Raw genomic sequence first — 21,169 nt, forward strand, 5'->3', positions numbered from 1 at the left:
GCTTCCGAGCGAGCGAAGACAGTGCATGCCTTAGACCGCTCGGCTACCGTGACCGGCAGTGTATAAGAATAATATATAAGAATTCAGTTCGTACCTCACAGGAAACAGATCCGAACCCACGACCCCTGCTTCCGAGCGAGCGAAGACAATGCATGCCTTAGACCGCTCGGCTACCGTGACCGGGTCTTTTGAGAGTTAGCTACTTATATATGGTGTGTACTGGAGACAAAGAAATTGAAATGGTAGAGAAGTTTAAATATCTAGGTACACTAATAGATGAGAAAACTAATATAACACACACCATGCAAGAAGGAATACAATCCGGCAATAAGGCATATTATGCCAACCTACAGTTACTGAAATGTAAGGATATAAATAGGAAAATGAAAATATGTAAAACATTAATATGTGCCATAGTGACATACAGCAGTGAGACAAGAATGAAAATAAATTTAGAAGATTTGAAAGAAAAAAATATTAGGAAAATATGTGGACCAATAAAACAAGAAGAGCCATGGAGAATTAGAAACAATGAAGAAATAGATGAGATACTGAAGAAAGAAGATATATGTAAGATTTGAGGCTTTCACGGCGGTGACTATGAAGAAAGCAGTCTTCTGGGATTTTGCACCGTGTATATATGTGGGTTAACACCACATATACACGGTGCAAAATCCCAGAAGACTGCTTTCTTCATAGTCACCGCCGTGAAAGCCTCAAATCTTACATATATCTTCTTTCTTCAGCATCTCATCTATTNCCACGGAAAATCTTGTATGAGGAGGTATACACCAAAACTGAGATTATTTTATTTGTCTCATTCTGGTCCGTCATACTATTAATTACAAAGTGGTTAATTTTCAGTCCAGTGTGACATACAAGTTTACGACACTTCAGTCCTCATTCGCCTTACATGTTTCGATTCAAAAGAATCATCCTCAGAGGCGCGCCACTACGATCAGGAAACACTGTCACATAAGATGATAGCAAAATTTATATAGTGAGCATTATTCATAGCTTAAGTGCATATTATTAAAACATCTTATGTGACAGTGTTTCCTGATCGTAGTGGCTCGCCTCTGAGGATGATTCTTTTGAATCGAAACATGTAAGGTGAATGAGGACTACAGTGTTTATGTCACACTGGACTGAAAATTATCCACTTTGAAAATTGAGATAGTTTGATGATGTCAGAGAAGAAATTAAGGCTGGGGCCTCACGAGGGCATAAAATGCGTCCGTTGTAAACAAAGTACTTCATGACGGACGTTGCTGAGGACACCACACAGTTGCAGAATGCGGTGCATAGTTTTTTTTTTTGTCTGAAATGGAGCCAGAAGAAAGCGTAGCATTCGCCTCGCTTGTTTATTTCTACAACGGACGTCACGAAGTTCGTTACAACGAACGCATTTTGTGCGCGCGTGTGATCCCAGCCTTAAGATTGCAGATCCACTGCGATGGACAGGGATGCTAGGAGGCTGTTGGTGCAGGAGACCAAGGCCCACAAAGGGCTGTAGAGCCAGTTGGTATGGTATATGGCATACTATATACCGTGTTCGTGAAACTGTCAAGGTAAGCGACCGTATCCGGGGCGAGGAACGAGTACAAGCGCACCATAGCCCGGAGCACAAACCTACTGATTTCATGGCGCCACTGTCCTGTGTAAGAGGAAGCAGGCGATAAAATGTAATGTGGGAAAGCAAGACAGACAACTTCGATATCAGGAGGGAATGTAGTGATAGTCCTACATCTGTTGCGAAACATTACCGGTAACTATTGTGACACTGTTCTAGCGTTATGAAAAATTGTTTTTACTGTTAGGCCATTAAGACTCCTGGCAGATTCTTGTGTGACTGCCTTTTAACTTTACTTACTACAGGCTGCATGTAAGCCGGATGCTTTTATGCTGGTTATTATTACCATACTCGTGTCAAAACATCAGCAAACTCCTCCTCCAAATCTCCAGAGGGTACGTTCATTTGAGATGACCCGGCGAAATTACCCGTGCAGATATAATTCAGGGAACAACGATAACACATCGAAACCTGATTCAGGAGGAAATTAAGAGGAGATTGAACTCGGGTAATGCTTGCTACCATTCAGTCCAGAACCTTTTGTCTTCTCGTCTGCTGTCCAAAAACATAAAAATTAGCATATAAAAAACTATAATTTTGCCTGTGGTTCTGTATGGGTGTGAAACTTGGTCTCTGACATTAAGGGAGGAACATAGACTGAGGGTATTTGAGAACAGGGTGTTGAGGAGAATATTTGGACCGAAGAGGGATTAATAGGAGGTTGGAGAAAACTGTATAATGAGCTTCATAACTTGTACTCTTCTCCAAGTATAATTAGAATGATCAAGTCAAGGAGGGTGTGATGGGTAGGGCATGTAGCACGAATGAGGGAGACGAGGAATGCAAAAAGGATATTGGTGGGAAAGTCAGAAGGAAGGAGACCACAGGGAAGACCAAGGCGTAGGTGGGTGGACAATATTAGAATGGATCTTAGAGAGATAGGATGGGTTGGTATGGATTGGATAGATCTGGCTCAGGATAGGGACCAGTGAATGGTTCTTGTGAACGCGGTAATGAACCTTCAGGTTCCATAAAATGCTGGGAAATTCTTGATTAGCTGCAGAATTGGTGGCTCCTCCAGAAGGGGTCAGCTCCATGAGTAAGTAAGTAAGTATCTGCTTATAATATAGTGACAGCACTTACGCATAATTTCAGTTCATGCATTTTGCGTTCAGCTCCTGTAAATCTGCACAAAACGCAGAAAAAGATAATTGATGGAACTGTAACACAACATTCCCAGTTCGAATCTCGGTGTTGCATCTACGCCCCGAACAGAAAAGTTTGTATTTTGTTGGTTAAGAAATACATGGTGATTCTAAGAGCACCCTACGAACCGTATCCCTCCTTTGTACTCCACTAAGCCACAATTTCCTGCTCACTCCGATATCACAGTGCTACTACATATCTGACTTTAAGATTACAGTCTTCTTAATTTCAACATTTACTAATGTAAGTGGATACCAAGGTTTCACGAGAACATGCTGCCTCCATATCCAGGATCTTCCTCCGAAACGTCGGTATCCACTTAAAATAATTACGATTTCACAGCTCAGAAGACCTTAATCTGAGCACGGGTCTAAATGAGGCAAGTAAGATGGATGTTCCAGTCCTGATATTTGTTTACGGACAATAATCACTTTGGGAGGTATGAGGTTCTCACAGCGGTGGTTATCAAGAGTTCTGTCTCCTGGGATATAGCGCTGTGTAGGATCTGACGTTCTCACAGCGGTGGTTATGAATAGTTCCATCTTCTGGGATATAGCGCTGTGTAGGATCTGAGGTTCTCACAGCGGTGGTTATGAAGAGTTCCATCTTCTGGGATATAGCGCCGTGCAGGATCTGAGGTTCTCACAGCGGTGGGTATGAAGAGTTCTATCTCCTGGGATATAGCGCTGTGTAGGATCTGAGGTTCTCACAGCGGTGGTTATCAAGAGTTCTGTCTCCTGGGATATAGCGCTGTGTAGGATCTGACGTTCTCACATCGGTCGTTATGAAGAGTTCTGTCTCCTGGGATATAGCGCTGTGTAAGATCTGAGGTTCTCACAGCGGTGGTTATGAAGAGTTCCATCTTCTGGGATATAGCGCTGTGTAGGATCTGAGGTTCTCACAGCGGTGGTTATGAAGAGTTCTGTCTTTTGGGACATAGCGCTGTGTAGGATCTGAGGTTCTCACAGCGGTGGGTATGAAGAGTTCTGTCTTCTGGGATATAAAGCAGTGTAGTCCGTCGAAAGTCAAACGCCACACGGCATGACAGCTCACAAGACAAACTATTCAAAAATCACTTTACGGAAAATGCTCTGTGTCATATTATTATCACACAAAAATCCCAATTGTACGGAAAAAATATTTGGTTTTCCTCAGGAAAGAGGTGCCATGAAGGTCCCAAAACTTGAAGACGCTTCTTTCACAGTTGACTACTACTTGATAGACATAAATTAGTTATGTTGCATTTGAAGTCCTGAGAACGATGACAATTAAGAACAGTATCTTTCGGGATGGGTACAAGTTTACCGACGTTTCGAAGGAACGTACTGCTTTCATCTTCTGAACAAATATATGCTAACCAAGCAAGAAGCAAGCAGCTGTAAGCTTGCTGTTTGATCCTTGCTTATTAATTCCTTATCATATATTCTACCCCGAAGACGAAGGCAGTATGTTACCCCGAAACATCTATAAATTTCTACCGGACTACACGGTGCCACGTTCCATGAGACAGTACTCTACAAATCTGTAACGATTAATTCCTTGAAAAGCAGGGCATTGTTCTGACCTTCGATTCTGAATGTTCACGGTCTCGGATCTCGGAGATTTGGACTTTCCATTTCAGAATTCGTGTTTTGTTTCTGGCTCGTACTGGTAGATCTGGGTCTTCCTTAATCGCAAAGGCTGTCCAAAAAAGTTAGGAATAAAAAAAAAGCAATCCTGTAAGATCTGTTATAACAGTTATATTATCTGTGTCTTTAAACGCCTTTCACTGTGGCCGCGCGGCGTAAGGCACGAACTGTTATCGTCCACTCCGGGATAGTGGGTTCGAATCCCACTCGAGGTACCAATATCTGCGTTTATTTTGCCGATCACAGTGGCTGCGCGGTCTAAGGTATGAACTGTCTTCGCTCGCTCAAACACTGGGATCATGGGTTCGAATCTCACTTAAGGAATGGATGTCCGTGCGCGTTTATTCTGTATTTGTGTTGTTCGGTGTGTAGGTAGCGGCGTTGCGACGGGCTGGTCTCCCGTGCTAGAGTCCTACCAACTTTGTATACGATTAAGAAATTGAAAAAACGGCCAAGGTCCAACAAAGGCTGTAGAACCATGGATAGACAGATGTTTTGAAACAAGGAGGAAACAACGCGACAATTGAAACTTACTGTAATCACAAAATAAAAATCGAATTCCAATGAAGAGTTCCTACAAAGCAGCTTCATCATGCAGTCACATGATCCGAGATATGCCAACTCATCAGAACTGCAAATTTCTGTGTAAAACACACGTAAAACCGATTACATAACCCTCAGATCTCATGCGCATTTGCAATAAACTTATACTAACAACTGCTTTACACAATTCCGAAAAGTCAATTTCTTGTAATTCATATATAAGTTTAAATGTAAACTTGGGAGCACTCTTATTACGTAATATCTGACGCGAATGCCGCAGTTTCATGCTCACGGGATGTATCAAGGTCTGCTGCCTTTCGCGTATATCGTGACCACGTTTTCCACTTACCAAGTGAGTATCGTTTTTCTTCTTTCGCAGTTACAACCACCTTGAAAAGTTAATTGGTTCTGACACTCAGCTGCTGCTACTGCCACGCGTATGAAGAAGGGAAAATTACAGAACACCGCTAGACACAGCATACAGGCGTAGGGCGAAGGGAAGCTTAAAAAGACCACAGCGGAGCATGAAACTCTAACAGGCCACGTGATTATGATATCTCAGAAGAAAAAGGAGAAGATGAAGATGAAGAAGAAGAAGAAAAAGGAGAACATGATGAAGAAGAATGAGGAGGACGAGGAGAATGAGAAGATGAAGGAGGAGGAGTAGGACGAGGAGGACGGGGTGGACGAGGAGGAGCATGAGAAGATGGAGGACGAGGAGAAGATGAAGGTGGAGTAGGACCAGAAGATGGAGAAGATGAAAAAGGAGGACGAGGAGGAGGAGGAGGACGACGAGAAGATGGAGTATGAGGAGAAGATGAAAAAGGAGGACGAGGAGTAGGACGAGAAGATGAAGGAGGAAGAGTAGGACGAGAAGATGGAGAAGATGAAAAAGGAGGACGAGGAGGAGGACAAGAAGATGGAGGATGAGAAGATGAAAAATGAGGACGAGGAGGATGAGGAGAATGACAAGATGAAGGAAGAGGAGTAGGACGAGAAGATGGAGAAGATGAAAAAGGAGGACGAGGAGGACAAGAAGATGAAGGATGAGAAGATGAAAAATGAGGACGAGGAGGATGAGGAGAATGAGAAGATGAAGGAAGAGGAGTAGGACGAGAAGATGGAACAGAAGATGAAAAAGGAGGACGAAGAGGAGGAGGAGGAGGAGGAGAAGGAGAAGATGATAAAGGAGGACGAGGAGAAGAAAAAGAAGAAGCTGATGATGAAAAGGACGGAGGAGTAGAAGGGGTAGGAGGAAATGATGACAGCGGCGACTACTATTTGTAATTTATTCCATTAAAAATTGTTTTCTACTGTGAACTTAAAAATGAATATACGTACAATTACTCTAAGCAGGGCAATGTCTGTCGTAATTTTTGACAGTTTGTAATTACGTCGTTCCCCTGGAAACCAAAAGGAAAACTAACAGAGCATGTCACCTCCATTTTCAAGATCGAAGAATAAGTCTAGTAGGAAGCCGTAGGTAGCGAACTCTCCGAAACGGCGGTTGACTTTCAACAGACTAGACGCCGTTATATCGCTGATGATGGAGGTCTTCGCAAATGTAGTTGTGAGAATCTCAGACCCTACATATCTCATTTAGATGTGATAGGGCCAGAAGATGGTAGCAAAAACACGGCAGTCGGTGTTGCCGTGTTATAGCACCAATATTTGCTTTCTGCGGCTTATTTACGGATTGCGTCATTAACTCAGCCTAATCCGTAAATAAACTGCGTATATATAGCGTCCTTAATTAAAGCACGAATAATTCCTGCGACGAGTGACTGGATGAGGGTAAATGAGGAACTGGGAAGGATGTCGAAGTAATGAGTCGTGGTTTTACTAAGGGCACTATCCTTGTGTTTGTCTGGGGGAGTGAGGAAAAGTACAAGAAGCCTGTCAGGACAGTTAGTGTCCCGATCAAGACTCGAACCGTGCACCTCCCAAAAGCAAGTCTGATGCGTTACCTCTTGAGCCAACTCGCTCAGTATTTTCAGGGTCGAAGAGTAAGGGCGGGGACACACCAAGGAAACCGGCAACCGCAACGCAACTACGATTTTCGAGAAATATCGCGATTTCAAGCAGGCAACTGATTTCCAGATTATCAGGCGCATACTGAGGAAACTTATGTTTGATTAATTGCTCACTACGCCTTAAGTGGGTGTGTTCGTCTGACGTAATGCGTGATTGTATTTTTTTTTTTAATTTCGTGAACTTACCTTCTGCAATGGACGATAATACTGATCCTATCATAATATTTTGGTTATTGAGACGGCGTGAGAAGAGAGGACGAAGACCATAAGGAAAATATTGGGATGTTAATTAATTTGTGTTAATTGAGGTAAATTTATTTTAATCAGGAAATATCGCGTTCACACGTGATACGAAATTTTGACATACAGTGCAACAATTTTAGAAAAATAGAAGACACCTGATGATGGCCCTATATAGCAGAACCATGTAATGTGGAAGAAGAGTTACTATATAATAAGTTGCATTTAAAACGGAAATATATGTGAAATAAATGAAATATTAATGCAACATGATACTTAAATACAAGAGGGATGAAGTGACAGGAGGTTGGAGAAAACTGCATAATGAGGAGCTTCATAACTTGTACACTTCTCCAAGTATAATTAGAATGATGAAGTCAATAGGTGGGCAGGTCATGTAGCACGAATGGGGGAGACGAGGAATGCGTATAGGATTGTGGGAACAAGTGTCACAACGCAAGCGGCATTGCTTGAATGTGGGCAGTTCCCACAGGATATTGGTGGGAAAGCCAGAAGGAAAGAGTCAACAGGGAAGACCAAGGCGTAGGTGGGTGGACAATATTAGAATGGATCTTAGAGAGATAGGATGGGATGGTATGGATTGGATAGATCTGGCTGAGGATAGGGACCAGTGGAGGGCTCTTGTGAACAGGGTGATGAACCTTCGGGTTCCATAAAATTCTGGGAAATTCTGGATACTTAAATAGACTATAATGAAAAGAAAACATTGGGTGCATCCGTTCTTCTGTGACAATTTAAACTGAGGCGCTTATATTATTTCGAAAGAAGTTAACCTGGATTCAGACTCCGTTTCGTGAGAAATTCTTTCCCAAATCAAATCTATTTTGTCCTGCCTAGCACAGTCTGAGCGGCGTTTGTCATACTCGTATATACCAGGCTCTTGCTCAGTTAACTGCACAAAAACAAAATTAGCAGCTTCGTCAGCCTTGCGTGCCACCTTAACAAACAAATGAATCACTAAAGCGCATTACACAACGGCCGATACTAGGAAACCACGCGGCAACGCAAGACTGGCATGCTCCGTTGGCCGAAAATCGAGTTTCTCAGTCTCTCCGAGAGTTGCGTTGCCGTTTCCTTGGTGTGCCCTCGCTCTTAAAGTCATCGACGTGAGAAACTCAGATCCAGCTAATCGACATATGCTCATAAGTTCCGCTGAAACAGTGCTGGATTGACAGGAATATAATATATATTACCTAAAGTGAGGAGTTACTAAGACGAAGAACCTACCACATTTCACAGTTTCATTTTCGTATCATGTGCATTAATCTTCGCGTTAAACAAATTTTACCACCTGCGATTGAAGTTCGGAAACCGCTTGGGCCACCAACAACCTGTGCACTCTACAACTGCGGGATCATGCGCAGATGTCGAGATAAGCTATTTATGGCGAGATGAGTGCACAGCTAGTGTTCACTGTTCTTAAAGCTAATAAACGCGCCTCTTCAATAAATCCAATTAAATGGTAGTGTGTCAACAAGACCCCTCAGTCATCACAGCGGTGCTTTGAATGTGAGAGCGACTCCATACCGGATGCAAGCAACACCGTAACTGCATTAGTGGCCTATGTCGCATGCTCTCTACAGCTGTATCACATGCTTAAACCTGAGGCATTTTTTGCTTCGAGCAAGCGCGACTGCTTGGAGACATCTCAGTAAAGTGATCACCGTGGACTGGCCGCTGAGAGCTCGATTCACAAGAAGAGCGTTAAATACTTTTTTCACAAAAACAGCCGGATTAGTGTAGCTGAAAAAGCGGAATAGTTTACTTTTGCCATTATTATTATTTATTATTATTGTTATTATTATAGTCTTCGTCGTCGTCGTCCTCGTCCTCGTTGGCATAATCGCGGTGATGCAACCCCGTGAAAACTACCTAAGGCGAAATACGCAAATCACCTAACTCCATGTAGCTGAGTCCTTGAGAAGCAAGGCAGTGTAATATTTTATAAATTATATTTCGTACGATTTGAAATTTTCACAGCGCTGACTATGAAGAGTACAATCTTCTGAGTTGTAGTGCCGTGAGGACTGGTAGAAGTTCACCGAAGTTTCGGAAGAATCTACAGCCTCCATCAACATTGCTGTTTTCTTGCTTACCTTACCCTTTGACCCTGAATATGGAGGCAATACATTCCTCTGAAACGTCGGTTGACTTCTACAGAACTACACGGCATTACAACCCAGAAGATTCTGTAAATTCATTCCGATGTCAGAAATTCTTACTTTAGCATTTGCATTGTAATCCTACTTCCTATTTGAAACGAACTGCTTGCTGGGAACTAGTTTCAGGAACCAATATTTATGGTCTAAGTATTAAACTTCAACGTGGATAGATAGATAGATAGAGAGAGAGAGATAGGTGGACTGACGGACGGACGAAGACAGACAGACAACTAGCTAGGTAAATAGATAGATTCGCTTAGTGGAGGGTGGAGTCAGCTGGGTCCACTCGGCACGGCGGTCACTGATTGGCCTATTGTACCTGCCAAGGGTGATTTATGATGATGGAAAATTTGGTGGAATGAAGATTGGCACGGGAAACCGAAGTACTCGGAGAAAACCCGCTCCAGTGCCACTTTTTCCAAAGCAAATCCCACTTGACCAGAGCCGGGATCGAACCGGAGCCGCCGCGGTGGGAAGCCTGCGACTAACCGCTTGAGCTAAGGCGCGACCTAGATAGATAAATGGCTGGACGGAGACTGACAGACGGATGGATGGCCGGACGGACGGAGACTGACAGAAAGAGGGACAAAGTATTTCTGGTGTGAAATTTATGAACAATGAAATAAAGTAAAATGAGATCATACAACAAATTTCCAACTGTAGGGAGCCGGATATGCAGAAAGGCAAACACACACCTGGTCTCGCCGGAACCTTTCCGAGCTCCTACAAACCTTCACTGTGCTCTAGAGTTCAAATCTAGATGCCCATATTTGATCTTGCTCCTAGTTACGTCATGCATTCGACGGAAGTGACGATGTTTTTGAGCACTGCGCTGTGAGACAGCATATATAACATTTTCTCGACACACTGGCAGGAGGAAACTGCACAGTTCGGTCTTGATACAAAAAGACGAATGAATAGCGCCAACTGACGAGCCCAGCACTGATTGGAAGAGGGGTCTTGCCTGTCGCAAGAACGGACAATGGGTACAAATTGACCCCAGTACAATAAAACCACTTAATGGATACAGATTGGACTTAAAAAGGAGACACGATAAAATGACAAGATGATGCTTCTTTCTCTGCAAACCAAAGTTAGCTCTACGTTGCTGGTCTCCGCCCTCTGTCCTTGCTTTAATAAACGATACGTTGACCTCTGTAATCGACTCATCTGGACAGTATTATTTTCGAAATGTCTCAGTAACTCATCTCGCGTCCACTGGTATTTACATCCCCTAGAAATTAACTACATGCATCGGAAGTCTTTCTCATATAAAGCAGGCCGTATGCAAAAAGAAGAGAAGACATTCAGGTTTCTGTTGTCCGAGTTTGGTTCTTCACTGATGTGTTCATCTGATATCTCTAAAGAAACACACAAATACGGAAGGAAGGAAAGAAGAAAGAAAGAAAACATTGTAATATGACGCCTGAAAGACTGAATAGTTGAGCCATAGCAGCCGTCCATTGCTAGGCAACGGCTCGGTAAACACATTACCGCAGCAATTTAATACGCAAGAAAAAATGTAAGAACTGCCGTCTGTATGCAACAGTGAGGTAGGCACGTCTCTATAACATTACAGAGGTTGCTTGGGCAACGTTGGAAATGGTGAAGACGTTACTGTTGACCTCCGCATTTCACACACACACACACACACACACACACACACACACACACACACACACACACACACACACTAGTATCGTGGCAACGGATTTCAACGCAGTAATTATACAAATCTCACGGCAACTACAACGCACATGAAGTCTTCTTTTCACGTCCTAATTCATCTCTTCTCAATCATCTTTGACAGCCATCTCAAGAGGCTACCTCAATTCTAATTCACCTAGCCTTGGATCCTCGTTACATAGCCTCGGGTCGGCAAGAACAAAAAACGTTTATTAACAATTCCTCTATTGTTATAGAGGTGTATTTACCTCGCCGCTACATAGAAAAGGCTGTACTTCTGTTTGCCGCGCGTGTATATTTCAGCGGGAAACTGTTTACCGAGTCGCTGCCTAACAATGAACGTCTACTCTGGCTCCGATATTCCGGCTTTCAGGCGTCATGTCAAAATATTAAGCTCCTTACGCCTTGAGTCCCATATAGTATCTTATAATGAGTTTTCCGGCCAAAATTCTGTATATATTTCTCATTTCCCTCAATCAATCTATAAATGTCGCTCATCTGATCAGCGCTGGTTTAATCATCCAGAAGGCGCGTCCACATTACTCGTGCTCGTGGTCGCCGGGCTTGTGTTCGTCGGGAGACTCGTCTGGCTTTTACTTGTGCTCGTAAATCTTCGTCCACACTACTTCAGTTGCTCGCCAGGCTTCGGCGCGTGAGGATCCGTATATTTACTCGTAGTGTGTATAGGCTGTAGTCGTATTTTAATTTATTGGCTATAGTTTTTAAATTAAAAATTTTAAATTCGCTTGTCTCGTGACTTGTCATATCGTCCACATTACTCGCGAGCATAGCGAGTCACACGAACACGAGTACGAGTAATGTGGACGCGCCTTTACACACTTGAATACACAATGGTCCAACTTGAATGAAAACGAAACGCATCCGATAAACAGAATGCCCTCAAAAGTTCGTTGCTTTCAGGCATCTGCAATTTACCTTCATCGCTCAACGTAAGTGGGGCACGCGGTAGCGTAATTCTTGAGGCACTATGCTACAAGCCGGAAGGTCGCAGGTTCGATTCCCGATGAGTTCACTGGATTTTTCATTTACCTAATCCTTCCAGCCACACTATGGCCCTGGGGTCGATTCAGTCTCTAAGAGAAATGAGTACCAGGAATCTTCCTGGTGGTAAAGGGTTGCTGGCCGGTGTTTGAGGCTGACAGCCTGACCGCCATCTACGAGCCGATAATTTAGAAAATGTGGGAGCTTCAACGTCTCACAACCCTATGGGCCTTCAAGGCCTGTTACAGGGATAACTTCGAATTTTTTACCTTTACAATATATTGTTGTTTTTAAGCTGTCCAGAAAGAAACACGTAGTAATTTGTAAACTTCTTTTGTGTAAGGTAAAGTCCCTGTGCTTAATAAATTAAGCACTAAGCCATGAAATCCTCAAGTTCGTAACTACCTTTATTTATGATGAGTAAAAAGTGTGCTTTTAATTACAATCGAGTATAGCAGGCATGTCCAGTGATCTACCTCCCCCTCTTATCGTCGTACCTCGCTTTAAGCAAAAATACTGATAAAAATAACACGACACATGACGTTTGTTGTAAAAGCAACATATGTACATACTTTAATACGTATATTCACTTCAAAATCTGAATATAATCATATTATATTACAAGTGAATTGACATGCTTTTCTCTTACAATTTCCTTATAGGCCTGAGATCGACCAAAAATCGTCACGCGATCGACGCGTTGGAAATGCCTGGAGTATAGGAACTAATTTCGTAGGAACTCCTCTTTACTTGTAACATGGTCGATGAAAAATTATCGTTCCAGTTACGAAACTTCATAATAGGACACATATTCAAGAACACGACCCTTTCGTAACGCGATATCGTCGTGATTGCCTTATCTATGCGCTCAGCCGAACGCCACATGTTCACATGTTACACTGGCAGTGCATATCTTGTGTTAGTGCACAGTCACTGGAACTATCTTGTACACGCGATGAGAGAACCTTATTACTGTAAAAAAAAAAAAAAAAGGAAACTACTACCGAAGAGGTTGGTCTAGAGATAATGCTTCGGACTCGTATTCGGGGGGGGGGGAATCGAACATTGGCCGGACACCGGCTATCCTAGCAAATGTTTCTTCGTGGTTTCCTTCAGCCTCTCCAAACAAATGCCGGAATAGTGCCTCTATTAGACCACAGTTTTCTTCCAAATCATTTGAAATTCGTCATCCTACCATTCGACGTTATACAGTCTCGATACTGAGAGAGTCGTTAAATAAGCAACGGCAAAATGAAAAATATAAAGAAAAACATATGTATCTACCTAAAAATACACGTGGTAAATTTGTCATCTCTAAATGAAGCGCCCAAAGAATGGAACTATGGGTTAAAAGATTTTTTTTAAAAATACACTAGTGGTGTACCTACTAGACAACAGCGAAACCACACACAGACTGAAAAGATACACCGTCCTAACTTTACCAGACAGACCTGAGTAAAACCCCAATACGAGAATTAAAATGATACCTATGTGAACAAAATAAAGTATAGGAGTTACGCCACTGGCATAACTCATTCACGAGCCAGTACTTATTGAACATATACATTTACTGCGGATACTGCAGATTATGTCTAATAAATGTGTGAGGGAAATACTGTTTGGTATAATAATTTCCAGCGCCGGAACAAGCCTAAATGTTGCCTCAGGCCAAAAACAGAAATAGCCCCCCCCCTCAAAAAAATAAAAATACATCAACCTTCTCCAAAAAAAACTTCGTCACCTTTCCAGCCATTGACGAAAAGAGTCATTCTTAACTGTAATCCCTAACGGGTTCGTTCGTATTGCTGCATAACTTGTCTGGATTACTTAATGGTCACGCTACTAACAAAAGCTCTGTATAAATAAACTCTGATTTAACAAAACGCAAGGGGAAGAAGAAATATTTTGTAAAATGTGTCTCCCACGAATGACTGCCTCTCTGGTCTAGTGGTCAGAGTTCCTGGCTATAGATCCAGAGGTATCGGGTTCATTTTCCGGCGCTACAGATATTCTGAGTAGTGGGTCTGGAACGGGGTCCACTCAGCCTCGTGAGGATAATTAAGGAGCTACTTGAATGAAAAAGTAGCGGCTCCGGTCTAGAAAACCGAAATTAACGATCGTGTGGATTCGTTGCGCTGACCACGCAACACCCTCTATCCGCTAAAGTTGGCACTAACTTCTCCGAAAAGCGGCCGCTCGGTCGGTATAGTTCGCTTGTGGACACAAGCCACGGAGTTTGTTATTCTTTTGTTTAGTCTCCTACAAATTCGTGCCGCTCTGTTTAGACTCTCGTACAGCGCCGGCCCTGAGAATTTCATTCATTTCGTTCTAGCAAAGAATCATAACAGTGTCTCGCTTGATGACGTTTGCAATGCAGTCACCTGTTCATATTGGCCATATTCACAGTCTGCGGTATAAGTTTAAGCTCATATTTAGATAACCTGCGGTAATTTTCTTGCAGTAATACACAACTGTCAGGTTTTTATGGCACAGGTGGCACCTCGTTCACTCGCAGTCGTCACTTAACACACTAACAATGTGGCCATAATTTAAAACACACGAGTGTTAAATCTAAACCAATTAACTCGATGCAGCAAAGTCCTTGAAAAGCGAATGGTATCTCAGCTTCCCAGTAAATATTCCGTCTTCTATAAACTCCGAAGATTAAATTACTGTGAAGGTGAATATGAACATTACCTTCTTATAAAATTATTATAAATGATTGGTAATGAATCAGCCGGTCACGGTAGCCGAGCGGTCTGAGGCATGAACTGTCTTCGCTCCCTCAGAAGCCGGGATCGTTGGTTCGGATCTGTTTCCTGTGAGGTACGGACTGAATTCTTATATATTATTCTTATACACTGCCGGTCACGGTAGCCGAGCGGTCTGAAGCATGAACTGTCTTCGCTCCCTCAGAAGCCGGGATCTTGGGTTCGGATCTGTTTCCTGTGAGGTACGGACTGAATTCTTATATATTATTCTTATACACTGCCGGTCTAAGTAGCCGAGCGGCATGAGGCATGAACTGTCTTCGCTCCCTCAGAAGCCGGGATCGTGGGTTGGACTCCCTCACAAGGCATGAATGTTTGGTGTGTGCATGTGTTTATTCTGTCTTTGTGCTGCCCTGTGTTTAGGTAGAGGCTTTGCGACGACGAGCTGATCACTCGTCCAAGGAGTCCTACCGTCTGTAAAATGATCAAAATAAAATAAAAAGAACCCTCGACAAAGTAAGGTATAAGAGTAAACAGATTAAGTAAGGTAATGAATATTCGATACCAGATAAGGAGCGCTTGTAAAACATCGTTATGACAGGTGTATATTGTGGCGAGGCGCCTAAAATCCGGATTATGACGTCCATTGCTACGCAACGGCTACAATTAGAACGCATACTTCAGTGGTATCGAATAATTAGGCAGAACACTACCTAGGAAATTGCCTAGGCAACAGAGACAGAATTGTTGAGTTCCCGCACCAACGGATATGCTAGCGAACGCTGCGTCGAATACAGAGAGAACACTTGGACAAGGTGTTCTCTTGGCGGTACGCGAAGATCTACTTTAAAGGCGCGTCCACATTACTCGTGCTCGTACTCGCCAGGCTTGTGCTCGTAAATCTTCGTCCACACTACTTCAGTTGCGTGAGGATCCGTATATTTACTCATAGTGTGTATAGGCTGTAGTCGTATTTTAATTTATTGGCTATAGTTTTTAAATTAGAAATGTAAAATTTGCTTGTCTCGTGACTTATCATATCATCCACATTACTCGTGAGCATAGCGAGTCACAGGAGCACGAGCACGAGTAATGTGGACTCGCCTTAAGAGGGAAGAATGCGACAGTCAGAGGAGTGATCAGAGACGATGGGCGAGTGGGGTCGCATCACCTGGAAGAAGTTATGTCAGGGTGATTGTAGTGATTGCAATTGTAACCGTGGACGAGTTGTCCAGTGGAGGGCTCTTGTGAACACGGTAACGAGTCTTCGAGTTCCATAAAACGTTGAGAACTTCTTGAGTAGCTGAGCGATTGGCCAATTCTAAGGATTCAGCTCAATGGAGTTAGTTCCTTGGTTAGGACAATGAAAAAATCACAACGATAAGGTTTCTCCCTGGCACATTGTTCTATCTATGCATATGCAACAGCAAGGATCATGAAAACTCGTTCTAACGCTGATAACAGAACTTGGAACTATCTACACTACAGCCACGTTGCCAAATCACACCAACGAGTGAGCAAGTTGGCTCAAACGGCAATATTTCTAATTTCTGTTCATGAGAGGCCTGGTTCGAATCGCGTCCGTGATACTTACTGTTCTGGTTGAAGTTCTGGATGGGTTTCCCGCTCCCTCTAGCAAAATTTCAGGATAACAGACTATTTTAAATCACGCCAAGATCACTTCCTTACGCACCCCTTACAGTTTATTATTCACCATTATCCAGTTAACTGTACGTTCAGAGTTAGTGACTACTTATTTACGTAAAGTACATAACATACCCACAGCAAAAGGCCGCGCCATAGCTCAAGCGGTTAGTCTCTGGCTTCCCACCGCGGCCGGGGGTTCAAACCCGAGTCCGGTCAAGTGGGATTTGTGGTGGACAAAGTAGCGCTGGGGTAGGTTCCACTGTGTGGTATACAAATCACAAACATCCAGTAAAGAAACACAAAACATAGAACGAAAGGCGTCATTATTGTTCCGATAAGAGGGAATTTGAAGCACCGTGTTTATGTTGTCCTCCAGTGGCATTCTGTTCGTATCGAATTCCACGGTAATCGGGGAAATCCTGTCCATAGTATCGGTATCGGAGTATGAAACTGGGGGGGGGGAAGAGGGAGGCATCGAACAGGCATGGGCCCACTAATGGGATCCAAAAATCTGCAAACCAGGTCCGGCGAAACCGCGACACTCCCCCATATGTCTTCAAGCTTAAGTGCTTAATTAATTAAGCACAACGACTTCACCTTTACCTTTACTTTTGGGAGAAAGAAATCTACGGAAAAGAAACTTCTCCTTCTTCCTCTTCTTCTACTTTTCGTATTATTCTCTCTGTCCTATTTCCCATCAGAATTACTCTGGAATTATGGATCCACTACACAGAGGGTAGAACTCCTTGAACGTGGGATCATCCCTGTCACAAGGCCTCTACCTACACAAACCCAGAAGAAACGCGGACATCATGCATCGAGCGGTATTCAAACCCATGATCCCAGTGTTTCAGCGGGCGAAGACATTTCTTGTCTTAGACCGCGCGGTCACTGTAAAGGAAAGAATTTGTAGAGAATATACAGCTGTACCTCGACCTATCGATCCTACTAACACCCATCAGAATTAACGCTCCGAACTTTCGGGCTTACAACTCGAAACTCGAATTTCAGACTTAGGCAATATCGTAATCACTCTGGTGGCATGAATCGTACAATGATCGCAGGTAAAATACATAATTAACTTACGGATATGTAATATTTTTACCAGTTTAAATGTTTAATACCATGTCTTACATGTCTGCTTATTGATTTTGTAAAAAAGTAAAGTTCTCTGTTATCAGTTAACTGAGCACTATGCCACGAAGACGTATGGGGAAGTAGGATGTACAAATCCACGTATTCGTGACCTCGGCACTAGTCAGAAGTGAGTGGTCAGCTTAACACCACGGAAGCTGAGAGCCCCCCCTCCCCTTTCCCATTGGATAGGAGACTGAGTGACGCCTCTAACCGGTATGAAAGACGTGGAGAGGAGACAAATCTTGCCCCTATCAGGACTCGAACTCGGAGCCCTCGGCTGTCCAGCCTGTAGCCAGTCGCTATACCCACTGCGTTATTCCTGCGCCGGTTTTATAAAAAGCAATAAAATTATAGAATAGTGGAGGTAAAATGTTGAAACAGTTGTATGTGCTTTGAGCTCCTGCAACTGAACTCTAGACGTCCCATGTTAGGCTGAAAACCCACTGACGCGACAAGCCGCGCGCGGTTTGTCGAGTGTTGTCGCTCGCGACCGTTATTTGTATTGCTTTTATGAGCCGCGCGCGGTTAAGTTTTGGAATGCGGCACACACGCGGCAGAGCTGTCGCACGCCTAATATGTACAACTAACGGACGCGCGCGACAAAGAGCGGCTAGCCGCACGCGGCTAGTCGCGTCAGTGGGTTTTCAGCCTTATAATGAATTCGACTTACGCCCGTTTTCGGAAAAGCATTACGTCGAAAGTCCGAAGTATGACTGTAAATTTCCAATATCTATTTACATGCTGATCAGATCTAATAATTTTCCTAAAATAAACGGTCCACACTGGACAGAAAATTTGCATATGTCACGCAGTTTCCACATCATCAATATTTACAGCTTTTGTAAGATCTGAGTTTTTCACGGCGGTGACTATGAAGAATGCAGTCTTCTTGGATGTGGCGCAGTGTAGATCTTGTGTGAACAGACGTTTTGGAGAAACGTAACGCCTCCATCTTCAGGGTAGAAAAATCCGAGAGCGAAGAATCAGCCGCATGCTCACGCTGGTTCCTCGCTCGCGGATTTTTCTACCCTGAAGATGGAGGCGATACGTTCCTTCTAAACGTCGGTTCGGTCTGCGGCCACCTGCTCACGTTGATTCCTAGCTCGCAGATTTTCCTACCCTGAAGATGGAGGCGATATATTCCTCCGAAACGTCGGTTCACACAAGATCCACACAGTGCCACATCCGAGAAGACGGCATTCTTCATTTTCAGCTTTTATTCAAAACACTTCTTGAAATGATAAACATTAAACGTAACAGTAGGAAAAATAATTTTCTGTGTAACTGAGTGACATGCGCAGTGTGATAAACTACCTGTACAAGATGAGTACTATATGTGTAATAATAAATATCAAATCCAATGACGCGGAATATCGCAAAGAATGCATATGGAATATATCTGTACTTTTCCCAATAAAATTTCACACTCCATGTCGACGGGAATTTCAGCATAATTTTACACTTCTTTAAGAGAGAACTGCTGTTACTACTACTCTGCTCTAAACAAGCTGCTATCCCATGATTCACACTTTTCTTATATAACGAAATAGCTGTAAAGCTTCGTATTGCATTCTTCTGTACACGTGAGATTAAAAACAAAATTTATTTGTTGTCGAAATTAACTAAGTTACTGGGCCGCTCCATAGCTCAAGCGGTTAGTCGCTGGCTTCCCACTGGCCCGGTTTCGATCCCGGGGTCTGGTCAAGTGGATTTATGGTGGACAAAGTGGCGCTGGGGCAGGTTTTCTCCGAGTACTTCGGTTTCCCCTGCCAATCTTCATTCCACCAATTGCTCCACAATCACCCTCACCTATCATCTGGGGCTGGTACAATAGGCCAGAAGTGGCCGCAGTGCATGGGACTTAGTCCCACCCCACTAGCAATAAAAAAAATTAAATTCCTGCTTCTATAAAGGCTTATTTTAAAAGGCATATAACACATCTATTTCATGTTAGAATTAAAATCAAGTAAGGCCATACAGACTTTTAGCTTAACTTAATGCGTTCCTCTTATACCTTTACGGTGTCGCGGTTGTTTTTCATTTTTATTGATTGTAGGACTCCTTGGACGGGTGATCAGCTCGTCGCAAGGCTTCTACCTAAACACAGGACAACACAAACACAGAATAAACGCAGACACACTCCAAACATCCATGCATTGTATGAGATTCAAATTAACGATCCCGGCTTCAAAGCCAGTGCAGACCAGTACATGCCTTAGACCGCTCGGCTATCGTCACCGGCCAGACTCTTAGCACCTCTATTACAAAACTGCTTGTTTCCATTCAGTTGTAGGTTAAATTCGACAATTTAATCACATACTACCTTGCAAAAACTCTAAAACTTCCCACATACCATTTTGGATTTGAGGTTCTCGTGGCTGTAACTATCAGGAGTACGACCTCCTGGGTTGTAACGCCATGTAGTTCAGTGAGGCCCCGACGTTTCGGAGTAGCATATCGCCTCAAACTTCAGCATGCTCAGCTTGCCGCCTGCGTCTCCAAGTTTCTTGTTCGGCTTACCCTTCGACACTGCAAATGTTGGCACGTGTCCTCCGAAACGTCGGGCTTTATCCGAAATACACAGCGTTACAACCCAGAATACCGTGCAGAAAATTCTATAAGTAATAACACTAAACAGAAAATATAAATGTAATAAAATATTTTCCTCGAGCTTTCAATACTTCATCCAAGTTCTCGCTGGAAGCTAATTTTTACCACACCGGAGAAGTCTTTGTAACAATATTAGACATAAAATATAAATGTCGTGAAATATTTACAGAGAGCTTTCATGATTTCTTCCGAGGTTCTCTCTAGAACCCAATCTGTACACCGAAGAACTCTAGAAGTAATAAAAAGGTAAAACTATCCCAAAAACAGGTCGTGAATGCCCATAGGGTTGTGAGACGTCGAGGTTCACAGATGGCGGTAAGGTTGTCAACCTTATGCGCCAGCCGCCCTTAACCCCCCAGGAAGATTTCTGATACTCATTTCTGTTGGAGGCTGAGTCTACCCAAACATAGTGCGGCTGGAAGGATTAGATAAACTGAAAAAAAAAAATCCACCTCATCGTGACTCGAACCCTGCGACCTTCCGTCTTGTAGCATAGCGTCCTTACGCTACAGCGTGCACCTAGACTTCTACAAATACTAATACTAAACAGAATATATAAACGTAATAACATCTTTACCTAGAGCTTTCATGACTTCATCGAAGTTCTCGCTAGAAGCCAGTTTGTACTTCTTGTTCAAAACGAGGGCCATCTTCTCAACGCAGAGCAGGCAGACAAATGAGCTATACCCAACAGCTAAACCCCACAGCTTTCCACCAACAACTGCGGGCAGTACATGCCGAACCGGTTGACAGCACAGGTTGTGGAGAACACAGCAGCAGTGGGGCAGGGGGCAACCCCCTCTCTTGCAAGGTCCGCCTCGTTCATTTTATTGTACCAGTTGCCGAATCCAAAAGGACCAAGGCACAATGTCGACAGATGTACAACCACACTGCCATGCCACAGGCGTAGTAATGTGCCGTCTGACAAAAACAGATACGTAATTAATATCATTTTTATACGCGGTGAAAA

General features: G+C 43.3%; 1 protein-coding gene across 1 annotated transcript in view; it reads right to left on the reverse strand.

The window, feature by feature from the left end:
- LOC111862185 (fatty acid-binding protein, muscle) overlaps nucleotides 1-20,937 on the reverse strand; it is a 49,012-nt gene extending 28,075 nt beyond the window's left edge. The window contains exon 1 of the mRNA XM_023847373.2: nucleotides 20,777-20,937. Within this exon, the coding sequence (XP_023703141.1) occupies nucleotides 20,777-20,849 (73 nt within the window). The 5' untranslated portion in view covers nucleotides 20,850-20,937. The remainder of the gene's footprint in view (nucleotides 1-20,776) is intronic.
- Between the last annotated feature and the right edge of the window lie 232 nt (nucleotides 20,938-21,169).

This window comes from Cryptotermes secundus, unplaced genomic scaffold (genome assembly GCF_002891405.2).
Source record: "Cryptotermes secundus unplaced genomic scaffold, Csec_1.0 scaffold1229, whole genome shotgun sequence".
NCBI lineage: Eukaryota > Metazoa > Arthropoda > Insecta > Blattodea > Kalotermitidae > Cryptotermes > Cryptotermes secundus.